The sequence below is a fragment of the Equus przewalskii genome, chromosome 3 (genome assembly GCF_037783145.1).
Source record: "Equus przewalskii isolate Varuska chromosome 3, EquPr2, whole genome shotgun sequence".
Lineage (NCBI taxonomy): Eukaryota > Metazoa > Chordata > Mammalia > Perissodactyla > Equidae > Equus > Equus przewalskii.
This window is the reverse complement of record NC_091833.1, coordinates 23,512,287-23,532,446: the sequence shown is the minus strand read 5'-3', so window position 1 is coordinate 23,532,446 and position 20,160 is coordinate 23,512,287. Positions and strand designations below refer to the sequence as shown.

At 40.6% G+C, this 20,160-nt stretch overlaps 1 protein-coding gene across 2 annotated transcripts in view; it reads left to right on the top strand.

Annotated features, from left to right (window-relative positions):
- Positions 1-20,160, top strand: part of RFWD3 (ring finger and WD repeat domain 3) — a 41,909-nt gene that overhangs the window by 7,431 nt on the left and 14,318 nt on the right. Inside the window, exons 3-6 of one of the 2 annotated variants that reach the window (XM_008534105.2) lie at positions 9,989-10,191; positions 15,375-15,445; positions 17,385-17,579; positions 17,679-17,770. In XM_008534105.2, coding sequence (XP_008532327.2) covers positions 9,989-10,191; positions 15,375-15,445; positions 17,385-17,579; positions 17,679-17,770 — 561 coding nt within the window. The remainder of the gene's footprint in view (positions 1-9,988; positions 10,192-15,374; positions 15,446-17,384; positions 17,580-17,678; positions 17,771-20,160) is intronic. The other variant, XM_008534106.2, reaches the window with a different exon arrangement.

Sequence of the window (20,160 nt, the reverse complement as noted above, 5' to 3'; positions counted from 1 at the left end):
AAGCCAAATTCTCTTGTTGGCCTGGTCAGCATGATTTTCCCAGAAGATATTTACACAAAGCCAAACTCCAGTCAGAAAATTGCTTGATGTATGTAGAATCTGTGCTCAGGGACTAGGTTGCAAAATTTAGATGTTGAAAGATGTCAGTCAAGTTATTTGACTGACACTTGCATGTGTCTCCCCACAAAGGGAATAAACCTAAAGGGCCAGGGACTGAGCAGTTCAGTGGACAGAACATGGGTTCCGGAGCCAGATAAACGTGGTATTAAAACTTTTTTTTCCCTAAATATTGTGTTGTAAGCAGATTTCACACTAAAGTCACATGAAAGTGTGAGCTTTCTCAGGACTGATTTTACTCCTGCATCTCTTGAGGTGAATTTCTCATTCTGGTATTTGGCATTAACTCCGCCTGACAGACTCACTGGCCAGGTGTTGAGAGCCTGGGCCAGGTGAGCAGCTTTTGCATCAGACTCCACCAAGAAGCCAAAGTTGGGGAAAGCTGAGTAGTGAGGTATTTTTCCCAACAGGCTTCCCAGCCAAGGTCACAAACTCCTTTCCTGTTTCTTTGTTTGAGGCTGCTTGATTCTGGCTGCCAGCGTCATCACTCATTCATCAAATGTCTATAACACTCCATTATGTGGGAGACTGAACTTTGCCCTGGAGATACACTGGTGATCAGGACAGATCAGGGTATGTTCTCAGGGAGCTTATGGAACCTAGGACGACAGAGGGTAAGCAGGAGGCAAGTACTTACTATACTATTATTTAATTCAAAGATAAGTGCAGGGAAGGAGGAGGATTTCTTGGGTTTCAAGGCTGAGAAACCCTAGCACTGCCTCCTGTTACTCTTCATAGCTCCCCTTTTCTGTGTCCCCAGCTGACCTTGGAAATGCCTGTTTTGCTATATAAAAGCAATATTCATGAGTGATTTTTTAAAAAGTAGTTAATCACTTAATTGTTTACTGGTTTCTATGCAGACTGCTATTGGTATGCATGTCAGTAACCCAACTATTAGCCTAACTTTAGTATATGTTTAATTTGATTAAAATGTTCTGGGGCCAAGTGGTTAAGTTTGTGCGCTCTGCTTCGGCGGCCCAGGGTTTCACCAGTTCAGATCCTGGGCTTGGACATGGCACCACTCATCAAGCCATGCTGAGGTGGCATCCCACGTGCACAACTAGAAGGACCCAAAACTAAAAATAAACAACTATGCACCAGGGGGCTTTGGAGAGAAAAAGGGAAAAATAAAATCTTAAAAAAAAAATTTTTTTTCTTTGGAAATGCTGTTATGTTCTTATATTTATTCTCATGGTAGTGAAAGCTGCTGTTCACACACAGTTCCCGAAAATAAGTTGGTAAACCTGCTTAGCATTTTTTCAAAAAGAAAACCTGAGTGATATCAGTGAAGATGGCAGAGTCAGGACTTCAGAAAATTCTCTCCATAAACGCAGTGAAACAACTGGAAAAATTTAACAGAATCAACTTTTTCAGGACTCTGGAAATTTACAAAATGCTTCTAGCAATTCAGGGAGTGATTATTAAAGAAAAACAGCTGAATCTCAGTAAGAACAGTGAGCTTTGTGGCATTCCCTATTCCCTACCCCTTTTCAACTCCCTGGTGACCTTGAAAACCAACTGCCCGCAATCACAGTGAAAACCAGTGGCCTGGCAGACACTAGAGGGAGTAAAATGGAGTTGGAGCTCTTTCAAAGCCTCATTCCCAAAGAATGCTCCTTTTTTTTTTTTTGAGGAAGATTAGCCCTGAGCTAACATGTGTTGTCAGTCCTCCTCTTTCTTTGCTGAAGAAGACTGGCCCTGAGCTAACATCCATGCCCATCTTCCTCTGCTTTATATGTGGGACGCCTGCCACAGCATGGCTTGACAAGCAGTGCCATGTCCGCACCTGGGATCTGAATCAGCGAACCCTGGGCCGCCAAAGTGGAATGTACGAACTTAACCACTGCGCCACCAGGCCAGCCCCCAAGAATTCTTTTTTTGACCTGTTTAGTGGTTTCCTAGAAGATCCCACTCACAAGACTGTCCCTGACTTAGAGCTTGCCAAGTCTAAAAAGACTAAAGCCTTTTCCCCAACAGCTGCCTGAGGCGGTAGATAACCACTGGGGCAAACAATAGACTCACCAAAAAGCTTAAAAGGCAAAGCTGGGGAATGAGGGCTTCATAGGAGTTTCGAAAAGCTCTGATGTATTTTTGGGAATCTAGAAGGCCACACATATGCCCAGGGCTTTGTGCAGCTGTGCCCATGCTCAGGAAAAACCTAAGAAGGACTAAGCTCTCAACTCTGGCTGACCTTGAGGCTCTGCACAAGCAGGAAGTGAAAGCCAAGGCAGAATTGTCGCCTAGCTGGCTGATTATGGAAGGCATGCCCCAACACATACACACAGTCCCTCGGCAAAGACTGGGAGACTTGCTAGTTCTAGGTGTTTAAGGAAATCTCTGTCCAGTTAGAAATTGACCACTAAGCTAACTAAACAAACTTTAGGGATTACTTAAGAAAAGTCTCTAAACAGTAGCAACTGTAAGAAATAACAACAACAAACCATGGAAAGGGGAAAATTTGATTTCCAAAGTTGCTGTATTATTTGAAATGTCCGGTTTTCAAGAAAAGAATTACAAGATGTGCAAAGGAAGTATGACCCATACACAGGGGAAAAAAAGGAACTGTAGACTTACTGGACAGACTTTAATTCTGCTATTTAAATATATTCAGAGAGGGCCGGCCCCGTGGCCGAGTGGTTAGGTTCACCCGCTCTGCTCCGGCGGGCCAGGGTTTTGCTGGTTCCCATCCTGAGTGGGAATGTGGCGCCACTCATAAGCCACGTTGAGGTGGCATCCCACATGCCACAACTAGAAGGACCCACAACTAGAATATGCAACTATGTACTTGGGGGATTCGGGGAGAAAAAGCAGGGGAAAAAAAGAAGATTGGCTCAGGTGCCAATCTTTTTTTTTTTTTAAAGATTTTATTTTTCCTTTTTCTCCCAAAGCCCCCCGGTACATAGTTGTATATTTTTAGTTGTGGGTCCTTCTAGTTGTGGCATGTGGGACGCCACCTCAGTGTGGCTTAATGAGTGATGCCATGTCCGTGCCCAGGATTCTAACTGGCAAAACCCTGGGCTGCCGAAGCAGAGCGTGCAAACTTAACCACTCGGCCACAGGGCCAGCCCCACCAATCTTTAAAATAAACAAATATATTCAGAGAACTAAAGGAAAATGTAAAATAATGTGTCACCAAATAGTTTCAATAAAGAGATTGAAATTATACAATGTACAAAATAGAAATGCTGGCATAAACAAGAACAATAAATGAAAAAAATCACTAGAGGACCCAACAACAAATTTGAGCAAGCAAAAGAAAGAATTGACTTGAAAAGTCAAGAAGCAAATTTGAAGATAGGTCAATTGAGATTATCCTATCTAGATATAGAAAGAAAAAAGAATGAAGAATGATGAACAGAATCTCAAGAGACCTGTGGGACATCATCAGATATTTCAACATGTGCATAATGGGAGTCCCTGAAGGAGATGAGAGAAAGGGGCAGAAAGAATATTTGAAGAAATAATGACCAAATACTTCCCAAATCTGATGTAAAACATTACAAAAGCTCAACAAACTCTTAAGTAGAATAAACTCAAAAGAGATCCATCCACAGCATCAAACTGTCAAAGCTAAAGAAAAGAGAGAATCTTGAAATCAGCAAGAGAGAAGTGACTCATCGTGTACAAAGGATACTCAAAATTAACAGCTGATTTCTCATCATCGTGAAAGTCAGAAGGCAGTTGGATGACCTATTCCAAGTATTGAAAGAAAAAACTCAACTAAATTCTTTGTCAAGCAAAACTATCCTTAAAAAATGAAAGAGCAATAAGGCACTTCAGGATTTTTTTTTTTTTTGGAAGATTAGCCCTGAGCTAACTACTGCCAATCCTCCTCTTTTTGCTGAGGAAGAGTGACCCTGAGCTAACATCCATGCCCATCTTCCTCTACTTTATACTCGGGATGCCTGCCACAGCATGGCTTTTGCCAAACGGTGCCATGTCCGCACCTGGGATCCGAACCAGGAAACCCTGGGCTGCGGAGAAGCAGAATGTTCAAACTTAACCGCTGCGCCACTGGGCCGGCCCAGGATTTTTTTTAAAAAAAACATTTCCTCAGAGGAATCCTGTCCCACAAGAGTTACTAAAGAGTGTTCTTCAGGCTGAAATTAACACCAGACATAAATTGAATCCATATGAAGAAACAAAGAGCACCACAAAGATAACTACATATGTAAATGTAAAAGACAATACATATATATTTCTTATTTATAATTCTTCTTTTCTCCTATATTATTTAGAAGACAACAGCATAAGTAACTATAGGGGCTGACCCGGTGGCACAGCAGTTGAGTGTGCACGTTCTGTTGTGGCAGCCTGGGGTTCGCCGGTTCGGATCCTGGGTGTGGACATGGCACCTCTTGGCACACCATGCTGTGGTAGGCGTCCCACGTATAAAGTAAAGGAAGATGGGCACAGATGTTAGCTCAAGGCCAGTCTTCCTCAGCAAAAAGAGGAAGATTGGCAGCAGTTAGCTAAGGGTTAATCTTCCTCAAAAAATAAAAAAGAGGGGCTGGCCCGGTGGCACAGCAGTTAAGTGTGAACTTTCCACTTCTCGGCGGCCTGCAGTTCGCCAGTTCGGATCCCGGGTGCAGACATGGCACCCCTTAGCATGCCATGCTGTGGTAGGTGTCCCACATATAAAGTAGAGGAAGATTGGCATGGATGTTAGCTCAAGGCCAGTCTTTCTCAGCAAAAAGAGGAGGACTGGCAGTAGTTAGCTCAGGGCTAATCTTCCTCAAAAAAAAAAAAAGAAAGAAAAGAAATAACTATAAATCTGTGTTGATGGGCACATAATCATCAGATGTAATTTATATGACAATAGCAAAAGTGGAGAGAGAATGGCGCTATATAGGAGTAAAGTTTTTGTTACTGTTGAAATAAGATGATATCACTCTGAACTAGATTATTGTAAATTAAGGTGTTAATTGTAATCCTGAGGTCAACCACTAAGAAAATAACTCAAAAATATGTCGTAGAAGAAATGACAAGAGTATTAAAGTGGTATGCTAGAAAATATTTAACACAAAAGAAGGCAATGATGGAGAGAGAGGAACAGAAAAGACCTAAGACAAGAAAACAAACAGCAAAATGGCAGACATAAATCCTACCTTATTGGTAATTATGCTAAATGCAAATGGATTAAATGCTGTAATCAGAAGGCATAGATCAACAGAATGGATTTATAAAAAATCTATATACTGTCTGCAAGACACACACTTAGTATTCAAAGACACTAATAGGTTGAAAGTAAAAGGATGGAACAAGATATACCATGTAAACAGTAACCACACAAGAGTTGGAGTTGCTATGCTAATATCAGACAAAATAGACTTTAAGACAAAAATTGTTCTAGGAGTCAAAGAGGGGCATTTTGTAACGATAAAAGGGTCAATCCATCTAAAAAACATAACAATTATAAGCTCATATGCCCCTAACAACAGAGCCCCCACATAGATGAAGCAAAAACTGACAGAATTGATGGGAGAGAGAGACAACTCACCAATAATAGTAGATGTCAGTACCTGTGGTGTAAGTCCTGGCAGGGGCTCTTCTTTTGTAGAGCAAGTACCTGACTTAAGCTTTTATTGCTGAGGCATCCACTGCGAAGAGGCATGTGCTTCACTGAAGGCTGTCTCCAATAAAGACACTGCCAGCCACACAGCTAGATAAGTGCCTGGCACCACCACAACCATGAGGCTCCCTTGTTTTAGAGGTCCCGGTTGATTTAGATAACTGGCCATTTGGGCTGCTTGGGTTTTCTTCCTTTCTTTTTCTTTTTTCCCCTGCACTTTAAATTCCCGCGCTTATGTTTTAAATTTGCCAATAGAGAGCAAGCCTGCGAAACCCTAGACCCCTACCCTCAACCCTAATAAAAGTAGAACCCTAGGCCCATGCTTGCTCACTCTCCCTCTCTACCTGCAACCTCACCACATGCTCCCTGGTGTGCTTTGTACACTCCAGGGCCTGTAAGTGATAAATGTTTTTTTCTCCAAGTTTTCTAATGGTTATTGCTGAAGGGCGTCTTGCAATCATAATAAGAACCACAAGGTTCGATCTGGTCATAACATTGATTTGGAAAGGAAAGATGTCTGTGGGAGACTCACTGGGACCCCTCGGCATTTCTAGCTGGTAGCTTCACTACCAGTAGGCTAAGACTGGCACAAAAGAGTACCCCACTTTGGATGATGAGTAGAGCAGCTACATGGAATATTAACGAGGAACTAGAAGACTGGAACAACACTATAAACCTACTAGACCTGAGGCCCGCCCAGTGGCACAGCGGTTAAGTTCGCACATTCTGCTTCTCGGCGGCCCGGGGGTTCCCGGTTCAGATCCTGGGTGCGCACATGGCACTGCTTGGCAGGCCACGCTGTCGCAGGCGTCCCACATATAAAGTAGAGGAAGGTGGGCACAGATGTTAGCTCAGGGCCAGTCTTCCTTAGCAAAAAGAGGAGGATTGGTGGCAGATGTTAGCTCAGGGCTAATCTTCCTCAAAAGAAAAAAAACGTGCTAGACCTAAGAGACATTTATAGAACATTCCACTCAACAACAAAAGAATACTTATTACTCAAGTGCACATGGAACATTTTCCAGGGTAGATCATGTAGTAGGCCATAAAACAAACCTCAATAAAGGATTGAAGTGATACAAAGTATGTTCTCTGACCACAATAGAATGAAAGCAGATATCAGTACCAGAAAGAGTTTTGGGAAATTCACAAATATGTAGAAATTACACAACTCATTCCTAAATATCCAATAGGTCAGAGAAGAAATCCCAAGGAAAATTAAAAAGTACTTTGAGATGAATGAAAAGAAAAACATAGGGGCCGGCCTGGTGGCACAGTGGTTAAGTTCGCACGTTCCACTTTTCGGCGGCCTGGGGTTCTCCAGTTCGGATCCTGGGTGTGGACATGGCATCACTTGGCAAAAGCCATGCTATGGTAGGCGTTGCATGTATAAAGTAGAGGAAGATGGGCATGGATGTTAGCTCAGGGCCAGTCTTCCTCAGCAAAAAGAGGAAGATTGGCAGTAGTTAGCTCAGGGCTAATCTTCCTCCAAAACAAAAAAAACATAGTATATCAAAACTTTTATGCAGCTGAAGTAATGCTTAGAGGGAAATTTATAACTGTTGACGGGCATACTAAAAAAGAAGAAAGTACTCAAATCAATAACCTAGCCTTATAAAAAGAAAAGCAAACAAAATCCAAAGCAAGCAGAAGGAAGGAAGGAAATAATGACCAGTAGAGTAGAAATAGAGAATTGAAAAGCAAGAGAGAAAATCAACTAATCCAAAAGTTGGTTCTTTTAAAAGATCAACCAAATTGACAAACTTCTGGCTAGACTGACTAAAGAGAGAAGACTCAAAGTATTAAAATCAGGGATGAAAGGGGGAACATTACTGTGAACCTTGCAGAGGAAAGCAATATTATAAGGGAATACTGTGGACAGTTTCATACCAAGAAATTAGGTAACCTAGGTGAAATTGACAAATTTCTAGAAAGACTTAAGCTACACAGTCAAGAGAAAGAAAATCTGAATAGACCAATAACAAGTAGAGATTGGATTAGTAATTTAAAAAACACTTCCTACAAAGAAGAGCCCAGAACTAGATGGCTTCCCTGGTGAATTCTACCAAATGCCTAAAGATGAAATAACACCAGTACTTCATTAACTCTTCCAAAAAATGGAAGAGGAGGGAACATTTCCCAACTGATTCCGTAAGCCCAGTGTTACCTTGATACCAAAACCATACGAAGACATCACAAGAAAACTATAGACCAATATCCTTTATAAATATAGAAGCAAGAATTCTCAAGAAAATACTAGCAAACCAAACCCAGCAACATATAAAAAGTACTATAGGCCATAACCAAATAGAATTTGTTCCAGGAAAGCAAGGTTGATTCAACATATAAAAAGCAATGAGATACACCATATTAATACAATAAAGGGAGAAAACATGAATATCTCAAACAGATGCAGAAAAAGCATTTGACAAAACCCTATTATAACAACAACGACGAATAGGAATGGAAGGAATCTTCAGCCTCATAAAGGGCATCAGTGAAAAACCCACAACCAGCATCATACCTAATGGACAGAGACTGAAAGCTTTACCCCTAAGATCAGGAACAAGACAAGGAGGTGTGCTTTTGCCACTTCTATTCACCATTGTCCTGGAGATTTTAGCCAGAGCTGTTAGGCAAGAAGAAGAAATAAAAGGCTTTCCAGTTGGAAAGGATGCAATAAAACCATAGCTATTTGCAGATGATGTGATCTCTGTATATATCAAGTTGTGAAAGAAGCCAGAACAAAAGACCACATATTATGTAATTCCTTTCTTATGAAATGTTCACAGTAGGCAAATCCATAGAGACAAAAAAGTAGATTAGTGGTTGCCAGAGACTGGGGGAAAGGGAGAAGGAAGAGTGACTGCTAATGGATACAAGGTTCCTTTTAGGTGTGATGAAAGTGTTTCAGAATCAGATAGTGGCGATGGTTCTGCAACCTTATGGTTATGCTAAAAACCACTGAATTGTACACTTAGAAATTGTGACTCAAAAAGAAAAAAGCACTTGATTGCTACTTCTCATTTCAATTCATTCACATTTCTTTTTTCTTTACAAGAGTAAATCTTTTATCTACTGAATTAGATACCAAATAGTGTTTATTTTGTTCCATTCAATCATTAATTTTTTAATAGAAAGCCCTAATTTGTCATAAATTGCAGCCAAACTATGAAAAATCAAAATTTTTTTGTGTGAGCAGTGTCCGACAATGTTTCTGGACAATAATGTATCTTAATGTCATAAAGATAGTTATTAAGACTTAAAGTAGGCCACCTTTCAGTAATACTTTGTAATCATTAGCTAGGAAGTATGATCTAAAGTTCAGAACACCTTTTTGGTTTTTAATATTAAACTTCATTAATTCTGTGCCATAAGTGGGGATGGCTTGTTATCTTGGAAGTGAGGGAAACTGAGGTGTAGTAGTGGTTACGGTTAAACTCAGCCAGCCAGAACAGATTGGAGTGTTGTCTCCTCCCAGCTCTTCTTATTTTGAGTTATTTTTTGATATTATACTGTTTTTAATCTTAACCTGACATTATTTAAACTTGAAAAGAAAAATGGAAAGAGCCAGCCCTGATGGCCTAGCAGTTAAAGTTTGGCACAGTCTGCTTTGGCAGCCTGCATTCAGTTCCTGGGCATGGAACCATACTGCTTGTCTGTCAGTAGCCGTGCTGTGGCGGTGGCTGACAGAGAAGAACCAGAAGAACTTAGAACTATACACACTGTTGTATACTGGGGCTTTGTGGGCGGGGGTGGGGTGGGGAGGAAGATTGGCAACAGATGTTAGCTTAGGGCAAATCTTCCCCTGCAAGAAAGAAAAAAATATTATCTTAAAATAAGAAGTGAAACAATGATGACTGAAGCCAGACTTCATACAATGCTCTGAAAGACTTGTCTCCTGAGCTGCAGCAGCAGAATCCCGTAGGGTCATGCTGATCAACAGTGTCCTTTTTCTTCTTGCCCATCTTCTCTTTTCAGTTCTCTAGTAACAGCGAACAAATTGCTGAGTCATGTCTGTTAAAAGATAGCGACACACTGCCAAAGGCCAGTAAAGTGGAATTAGCTTTTAACAGAAGGGTCAAGCTCCAGTGTGGGCTAATAATTGAGTGGAAAAGAGAATGTCCAGGTCAGCCAGCATCTGCCTAAATCTGCTGTTCCTGCTTCAGTGTTCAAAGGCAGCATTTAATAACCTGGAGATGGGTTGAAATTACTAGGATTTACATTCAAATTATTCCTGTGGATTATTCTTGTGATGATGATCCATTGTACTATAATTCTGTTGTCTTTCTGCATATGTAGGTCAAGAGCACCATTGGATGCTTACTTTCAAGTGAGCAGGACCCAGCCTCACTTGCCAGCTACCTCTAATGATTCAGAGACCAGGAATCCTGTCTCTGCAGACTTGCAGGTATCAAGTAGGTCCGATTCTGACAGTGACAGCTCCACAGAGAATGAAGAGGTTGTTGTCCTGGCGGAGGAACCTGGAGCTGTCGTTTTAGAAGGTGTGTATTTTGTCCAGTTTTGGATTTGCAAGGCTATCAGGCAGAAAGCTTAGACTTCAGAAGGCTAGAAACTCTAGATTTGTGTTTCGATATTTTCTCTCCCCCCACCCCCTGCCCCCAATCTAATAGATTCCTGCCTTATAGTACAAAGCTTTCACTGGCCATAATTATATAGAGAGGATTTGATCTAGCTTGCAATTTAATGTGATTTGTGACCCAGTGAGTCAGTCACTTTGTAATGGCATTTTACATTCCCCTTTATTTTCTTAGATATCTGAGAAAAAAGTTGATTCTTTATTTAAAAGAAAAGCTTTGTAAATTCAGCACCCTGTCCAGTCTGCCACTCTTTAAGTCCTACTATAATGTTATGTATTGTGCACATGAACTTTATGTAGTGATCTGCTTACATTAAAAACCTCCTGATACCCCACATTGTGGTCTTTTTCCACTAAAAAGAACCAGGGCTTCTTGGAGTAATAGCTTTCCAGGTTTGGGATAGGAAATAGACAATGTTTTTAGGGCGTTTTATTGTGCTAGAAAGCAGGGAAGCCATCTAAGTCTCGTAGAGTTGTGTCAATAGGCCCAGGAGCAGCCTTGAAAGAAATCCTAGTGGCCTAAGATGGGACAATTTGAGCATTAAAAAGAATAATGAATGTATCTTGGATTGTGGATTGAAATACATGAAATCTATGAAAAGCTGTAAATTCATAATTATGCACTTTTTTAAAAACCTCTTTTATCACCATCATAAGTTATTAGGGCCCTAATTCATTACTCTGAAAACTGATAAATAAAGGATTAAGCATTTATCTTGCCTTTCCTGTGTGAACTGTATTCAGGAAAACCAAATAGTTGGTGAAAGAGATTTGGGTTTTTTGGGTTTTTTTTAAATTTTTTTTTCCGGCTTTTTCTTCCCAAATCCCCCCAGCACATAGTTGTGCTTTTTTTTTTAAACACAGATTTTTTTTTTTTTAAGATTTGTTTTTCCTTTTTTTCCCCAAAGCCCCCTGTATATTCTTAGTTGTGGGTCCTTCTAGTTGCGGCATGTGGGATGCCGCCTCAGCATGGCTTGATGAGCGGTGCCATGTCCATGCCCAGGATTCGAACAGGTTTAAGCCTGGGCCGCAGAAGCGGAGCACATGAACTTAACCACTCGGCCACAGGGCCGTCCCCAGTTGTACATTTTTTAGTTGTGAATCCTTCTAGTTGTTGCATGTGGGATGCCGCCTCAATGTGGCCTGATGAGCAGTGCCATGTCCATGCCTGGGATCCAAACCAGCAAAACCCTGGGCCGCCGAAGCAGAGAGCATGAACTTAACCACTCGGCCACGGGGCCGGCCCCTGGGGTTTTTTTTTTTCAATAAAGATTTTATTTATTCCTTTTTCTCCCCAAGGCCCCCCAGTACGTAGTTGTATATTCTTCGTTGTGGGTCCTTCTAGTTGTGGCATGTGGGACGCTGCCTCAGCGTGGTTTGATGAGCAGTGCCATGTCCGCGCCCAGGATTCGAACCAATGAAACACTGGGCCGCCTGCAGCGGAGTGCGCAAACCTAACCACTTGGCCACGGGGCCAGCCCCTGGGTTTTTTTAAGACTTCATTTTCTTAGAGTAGTTTAAAGTTCACAACAAAATCGAGAGGAAGATTCAGAGATTTCCCATATATCCTCTGTTCCCACACATGCATTGCCTCTTCCCCATCAGCATCACTCACCAGAATGGTGCATTTGTTACACACCACGATCACCCGAAGTCCATAGTTTACATTGGTGTTCACTTTTGGTGTTGTACATTCTGTGGGTTTGGACAAATGTATAATGACATATATCCATCATTATAATATCATACAGAGTATTTTCACTGCCCTAAAAATTCTCTATTCTCTGCCTTTTCATCCCTCTCACCCACCCCCAAGGAAGTTTTTTTAAATAGAAAAATTCCAGCCAATAATTGGAGCAGGAATGATAGAAAATAAATCATCATTTTATGACTCCTAATGAAATGATGTATTTAGGCAAAGATCATCAGTGCATCATTAGGTTGAAAGGTTGGTGGGATTCTTTATAATGGAAGGACCAAGCTGATACCACCAGAATCCATTGATCAGTCTTAGCATCTCAGAGAAGGAAAACCACCAGACCCTGTGTGCCTCTTGATGTGTGGCAGTCAGAAATATCCACACCACCTAGGAAGTACTGTTGCTGCCCCAAAAAACCCTGAGTCTACTTAAGACTCTGGATATGATAACCATTTTGCACAGTTTATAGGCAGGAGTAGAAGAAAAAGGTGAACAAGACTTCAAAGATGTAATCATTCAAATCTAAAATGTAGGACATTCTACAAATGGAACATCTAGAAAAAGGTCTTAAATGAGTATGAAAATCTATATTGTAAAGGGAATGTCTCAAATCAGTGGAGAAAAGATAGACTTTTACATTAGTATTGTTAAAACTGGATAGCTAACTAGAAAACAATAAAGTTGGAAGAATCCTCATACTGTAATTCAGTATATATTATAAGTGAATCAGAGATCTAGTGTAAAAAGTGAAACCATTCTAATATTTAGAAGAATATGTGAAGGATAAAACCCAGGAGTAAGGAGTACTTCAAAATCTAGAAGCAATACAAGAAAATTACAAGCCAGCATAGATATTTCCACTTATATAAAATGTCCAGAAAAGGTAAATATAGAGACAAAGTAGATTAGTAGTTGCCTAGGACTGCTGCTGCAAATGTGAAATGATTCTAAATTGGCATGATGGGTCTTTCTGGAGTGATGGAAATGTTTTAAAATTGGATTGTGGTGATGGTCGTACAACTCTGTAACTTTACCGTAAATGAGAGTTAAGCAGTACCATGAGGAAGCAGTCAGTCCAGTCGAGGATGTAGGACATTTTACAGGACAAAGGACCAGATTTCTCCAGCAAATCAATAATAAAACAGGTGAATTTTAATTTAGAACTTATGCTCATCAGAAGACAGTATTAAGAGAGTGAAATGGCAACCCACAGACTGGAAAAGACATTCATAATACATATATCTGTAAAAGGACTTATATCTAGGATATATAAATAACTTCTACAACCTAACAGAAAAATGGGCAAAAGATTTTATTTCCAAAAGAGGGTAGCCAAATGGCCAATAAATATGTAAAAAGACTTCATTAGTATCAGGGAAATATAAAATAAACCACAGTGTGGTAACCAGTATGCACCCACTACAACAGCTAAAATTACAAAGACTGACAATATCAAGTATCGGAAAGGGTATAAAGTAACCAGATCTCTCATACACTGCTGATGGGAGTGTAAATTGGTAGAAACATTTTGATAGTATCTTTCAAGCTCGTTATACATATATAACCTATGGCTCAGCAATTCCACTTCTAGATATATACCCAAAGAAATGAGTACATACTTTTGTTAAAGACAAGTACAAAAATGTAACAGTGCTGTTTGTAATAGGTGAAAAACTGATTACTACAAATGCTCATCAGGAGTAGAATGGATGAATAATTGTTACATATGTAGTATTGTATGTAATAAAACACTGGAGCAGTGAAAATGAATGAACTACAACTCCACACATTAGTATGGAAGAATCTTACAGACAGCGAGGAACAAAAGTAGCAGACACAAAAAACTCTGAGATGTCATTTATATACAGAAACACACAAAAATCAATTGATGGTGTTAGAATTTAGTGTAGTGGTTACCTGTGGTGCAGGCAAGGTGAGCCCCTCCCCTTACAGATACAAGGGGGACGTAAGGGTATAAGAGGCACTCTTGTGGTTATTGGTGATGTTCTGGTTTATAGTAGTTTGTGAAAATTCTTTAAACTGAATACTTATGATATATTTTTCTGTGTGCATATTACACTTCAATAAAAGTTTGGATTTTTTAAAAGAAGAAGAAGAGCCAATTTGAAGGGATCCCCCCCCCCCCACTGGCCTACAGTGGGACAATTTGAGCCTCAAAAAGAAAAGTGACTAAAAATTAAAAATCCTCTTCTTGATCATTAATGGAGGCTGTGAAAGGTTGATGAGGAAGCTGATGGTCTAGGGACTGGACTGACACCAGCTAAACCCACTGTGAGCCTCCTGATGTGCTGCAGTCAGAAGCACACAACCCGTGAAGTGTTCTTGCTGCCGTTCCTCTTCCCAGCAAACAGGATTAAATCTACTGAGACCTCTTGATCTAACTGCCAGTTTATAGGAAATGTAGGCGATAAAGCAACAAGGAAGCAGTGCCACAAGGAAGCAGTCAGCCAAATCCAGGAGGTAGGACATTCATCAGACAAATGGCCAGGTCTCTTCCTAACAAATCAGTGACAAAGAAGGGCTAAAAATGAGTGAAGGAGAATTGTCATAGAATGAAAGAGTCTGGGTTTTCTTATTTGTTTTTTGGGTTTTTTTTGCTGAGGAAGATTAATCCCGAGCTAACATCTGTTGCCAGTCTTCCTCCACTTTATATGTGGGTTGCCACCACAGCATGGCTGACAAGTGGTGTAGCCAGAATCTGAACCCACAAACCCAGGCCACTGAAGCAGAGGGCATCACACTTTACCCCTGTGTCATGGAGCTGGCCCCCGAAAGAGTCTTAAGAGACGTAACACTCAAGCTCATTGTGGAGACCTTGTTTGGATCCTGCCTGGAATAAATCCACTGTAAAGAGCAACTTTAGAATAATTGGAAAATTTTTAATTTGAACTGGGTCTGGGTATTAGATGGTATTAAAGGATCATTGCTCATTTTGTTAGGTATAATAATGATAGTGTTTATGTAAAAAAAATTCCTTATCAGTTAGTATTACAAACATTTTTACAAGTGAAATGACATTTAGGGTTTGTTATTAAGTATTCCAAAAGAAGATAATGGGAATGGGGGCTTCAGTGGAACAAGATTGGCAAAGTATTGATTACTTTTGAAATTGGGTAATGGGTACTCTTGGGTTAATTATACTGTTCTGTCTACTTTTATATTTGTGTGAAAATATCCAAAATAAGTTTTAAAAAAATAAATTCACTGATGCTTCTTGGGGAAATTGTCATCCCTTTTACGACAACAGTGCCAGTTAGAAATGGAAAGCTTTGGTGAGTCAGACTCTCCCTCCTGCTAGCCTCTCATGCCCGATTTGTGTCTTCTTTTGTATATTACCTGTCCTATCATTTCTGGAAACGGCTCGGCAGAGCAAGTAGGAGGTATGTCAGCAGAGCAAGAAGTCACATGTATCAATGGAGAAGAGACCCTCCCCAAACAGGTAATATGAGCATCTTTTTAAATGAAAGCCTTGGATTTCTGTTTTAAAAGGAGGTTGAAGGGGGCTGGCCCCGTGCCTGAGTGGTTAAGTTTCATTGGTTCGAATCCTGGGTGTGGACATGGCACTGCTCATCAGACCACACTGAGGCAGCATCCCACATACCACAACTAGAAAGACCCACAATGAAGAATATACAACTATGTACCGGGGGGCTTTGGGGAGAAAAAGGAAAAAATAAAATAAAATCTTAAAAAAATATATATTAAAAAAAAAAAAGGAGGTTGAAGGCCAAAATGGAAAGCTTCCGGACTTTGTAGGCAGGAGGTGCAATTGTGAATTCTATCCAAGTTTCTCATTTGTGTGACTGCTTCCGCTTAGGTTTAAAAAGTAGAAGGGGTGGGGGAAGCAGGGTGGGGAGGAGGATAACTTGTCCTACCTACACAACAAGGTTAAGTATCAATTAAAATAATAGATATGAATGCAGTTTATGAACTACCTGGCAGAATATGATTGTTATGTGATATATTTTGATTTTTAAAAATAACACATCATTGTCCTTAATACGAGAGTTATTTACATCGACTGTGGACTCTGCCAATCCCAAAACATCATTGATCCACTTTTTGCATGTTTCTGTATGGCCTCCGTGTTTTTATTTCTTCCTTCTAAAACAATTTTATGTACCCGTAAGTTTGTGTGTATAAATGTTCTATTTTTAAATTTACACAAAAGGGATTATATTATACCTTGTTCTGAGCCTGGTTCCTTTTTCCTGTGATTTATTACATCTGGTAGACTTTTCTGTTATCAGTACATAAAGTTAAATCTCATTAATAGCTGCATAGTTTCCATCATATGAATAAATTTTTGATTAACTCTTCCTTTGTCATGTACACTAATGGTTCCCTATTTCTTTTCTTTCTTTCTTTTTTATTTTGTGAGAAAGATTAGCCCTGAGCTAACATCTGCTGCCAATCCTCCTCTTTTTGCTGAGGAAGACTGGCGCTGAGCTAACATCCGTGCCCATCTTCCTCTACTTTATATGTGGGATGCCTACCACAGCATGGCTTGCCAAGCCGTGCCTTGTCCGCACCCGGGATCGGAACCGACGAACCCCGGGACACCAAAGCGGAATGTGTGCACTTAACTGCTGCAGCACTGGGCTGGCCCCCTCATTCTTTTTTGATAGAAATCAGACTGGACTAAGTATCCTTGTACAATTATCTTGGCAAATATTTATGACTCTGCTTATGGGATATATTTCTAGAGAGAGATTGCTGTGTCTGAGGAAAGATATATGTACTTTAGCTTTGATAGATAATGCCAAGTTGCCCTCTGGAAACTTTGTGCCACTTTCTCTTTACAGCAGCAGTATGTAAGCATGCCCATTTCTCCCTCATCGTCAAAGTGCTTTGTGTCATCAGACATCACTTTATACCATCTAATAGATTAAAAAATGGTCTCTTTAGTTTGCATTTCTTAAATTGCTAGGTGAACACCTGTTGATCATCTGTATTTTTTTGTAAACTGTTTATATCCTTTCTTTGTTTTCTTGGTTTTTTTTCCCTTTGATTCACATGAGCCAAGTATATTGCAGCTACTTGAGTTGATTATGAACCTAATGTTGAATGTATAATAAACCTATTATTTCCTCCTGGTTATCTAGGTAACTGCTAGGTTTTTTTAATCTTTGTAAAGATACCTCCTTCATTTGAATGAAAAAAAAATCCAAGCATTTCGTAAGTTCAAAGGGTAGTGATATTTTCATGGCTTGTATTATGTTTGACTAGATTACGTTCTAGAAAGAATGGCAAGTGATTCATAGGCATTGCAGTTTTCCTACAGAGTTTTCAGTTGGGTTTTGTTAGTTTGATAGAGTTGCACATCTTCTTCAAGACTGCATTTTCTGTAATTTGAATGTATTCTGGTTTCCATCCAGCAGTCTCCCCAGAAGTCCAGCCCCCTTGTACCTTCTGTTTCTATGGATGAGGAAGAAGGGGACACCTGCACAATATGTTTGGAACAGTGGACCAATGTTGGGGATCACCGACTCTCAGCATTACGCTGTGGACACCTCTTTGGATATGGGTGCATTTCTAAGTGGCTTAAAGGACAGGCTCGAAAATGTCCCCAGGTAAGGACCGTAGGCAAGGACTATGCATGTACACAGTCAATGTGTTGAGTCAGGAGGATAGCTAGAACTACACTAATTGTGTCCTCTTGGGCTCTTTAGTGCAACAAGAAAGCCAAGCAAAGTGACATCGTTGTCCTTTATGCCCGAACCTTGAAAGCTTTGGACACTAGTGAACATGAGCACATGAAAAGGTAGGTGGCAAGAGTCTGCCTAGCTGGAATGTTCTTTTTTTGGTTCCTTGTAGGCGCATCTGAAAAAGGAGGTATAAGTCACTGTTAGTGCGCTTCTGAGGCTACTTGGGCAGTGAGTGGGGATTCTTGGCAGTCTGTCTCACATTGTGATTTATAATACATGACTGATCATCTTCTGAAGGAGGTCTGCATGGTTTGTTCTCCATGAGCATTAAAAATGAGGATCTGGAGGGGCTGGCCCCATGGCCGAGTGGTTAAGTTCGCGCGCTCCGCTGCAGGCGGCCCAGTGTTTCGTCGGTTCGAATCCTGGGCGCGGACATGGCACTGCTCATCAGACCACGCTGAGGCAGCGTCCCACATGCCACAACTAGAAGAACCCACAACGAAGAATATACAACTATGTACCGGGGGGCTTTGGGGAGAAAAAGGAAAAAATAAAATCTTTAAAAAAAAAAAAAAATGAGGATCTGGAGTAACAAATAATTGTGACTTCAGCTAGCTCAATGAATGTAGGCTCTAGGACTTTTACTCGAACCCTTGAGAAAGAATAGAAGGTAATCCCAGAACTCCCAAGTGCCTTCTCAGCCAGAGGACGGGGGAGTCTGCCTGAAAATGAAGTCGATACACAGGAAAGCAGAGCTGAGAAGTGGAGGAAGACAGGTTCCTGACCCTTGAATCCACCGTGCTTGCGGTTAGACTCCAGTGGATTTCTCAGTTACATGAGTCAATACATTGGTTTTCAGCTTTAGTTTGCCAGTTTAAAAAAGTTTTCATCCCTGTAATCTAAGGAGTATTGACTAGTGCTGTGTCACCTGACATAGCCATCCTGGGAAGACTGACACCTGGGTCGTGAAACTCTCCTTCCTTGAAAGAGAGGGAGGTGAAAGCAGGGCGATAGGTAGGTGGTAGACTATGCCACTTACTCCTTCTGTGTCCTCAGCACCTCTCGTAAACCTCTGCTTTCAGAAGCCTCTTTTGCGTGCTGATTGGAACAAGTAGATTCAGCAGGAGTGGAGCAGCCGTTCCTTCTGCAGGAGCACTTAGGCATTTCCATGAACTTGGAATCAGCTCTCAGACTTAAGCCTTTGGTAATATGACCTAGGAAGTACAATAACGTGGTGTCTTAAGCCTTCCTGAAATCCAGAAGCCATAGAGAAACCTACAGCCCTATAGTAATACCTCACACTTGCCTGGGCAGCAGACCCAAGCTGAAAGATATCCTGGATTTTTTGTAGCCTGTCTAGATTCTTCGCTAGGGATTAAATTTACTGCCTGCCTCTGCTGCTAAATACCGTGAACACTGAATCGGGGATTCCCTGCCTAACTCTTTGTAGCCAATTCATGGCCATGTGAACCCTCTCCAAGTCTTAGTCTCCTCATCACTAGAATAGAGCTAATGATACTTTAAAGAAAGACCATCTGGCATATTGCTTAAATGTTGCCATGTTTGCTTCTCGTGTCTCTAAGCCCTCCTACAACAGCACTCTACACAGAAGACTCCTAGGTGAAGCTTTGCACATGCAGTGCAATGCAAGAAATGATCAGGATTTTGAAAGCCAAGAATAGTTGCTAGTGACGCTCCTTAAAATATGCTTCAAGAACATTAAATAATAAAAATACCCACCACTGTGAGAGAGCATGGGACATGGGTTCTCTCACACATTACTGGTAAGAATGTACACAGGCACAGCTATTTAGAGAGGCCCTGGGCTGTATGCTTCAAAAGCCATTAAAAGCCTTTGATGTAGTAATTCTTCAGGCATTTATTCTAAAGAAACGATTAAGGATGTATGCAAAGATTTACTTACTGAGACTTTTCATTTAGCATTGCTAATAATCCAAGCTGAGAGGATTGTCATGTTAGTGGGTTGAGTACACTGGCATATCCATGTGATGGGGTATTACACACTCATTAAAACTGATGTTGAAGTGCACATAATATGTTGTCATTGAAAGCACGTTATTTGTGTGAACTGGAAAAAAACCACACAGGTAGTCACTAAGGAGTGGGTTTGCAAACGATTTTAATTTTCCTCCTTACTGGTTTTTTCTCATTTGCTCCAATACTTATTTGTAGCATTTTAAAATGGCAGCTATGTGAAGAGGGAAATTTTGTTGAAAAGGCGGAACCTATAGGTGTGCTTGTAATGGATGATTGTATTAAAAAATTTGCTGATTACTATAATCAATCAGGGTGCTCCCTAGGCTCTTTAGAAAATGTGAAAAATTTCAAAATGCCATTCAATACAGAAACTAATAAATGAAAACCCTTTTAAATCCTTTTTCAAATCCTAATGTTTTGCCATATTTGTTTTGGGCCTTTTAAGAAAGAAAGAAATCATTATAGATCAGTAGAAGCTTCCTTGTGAACCAAGTTCTCCTCAATTCCA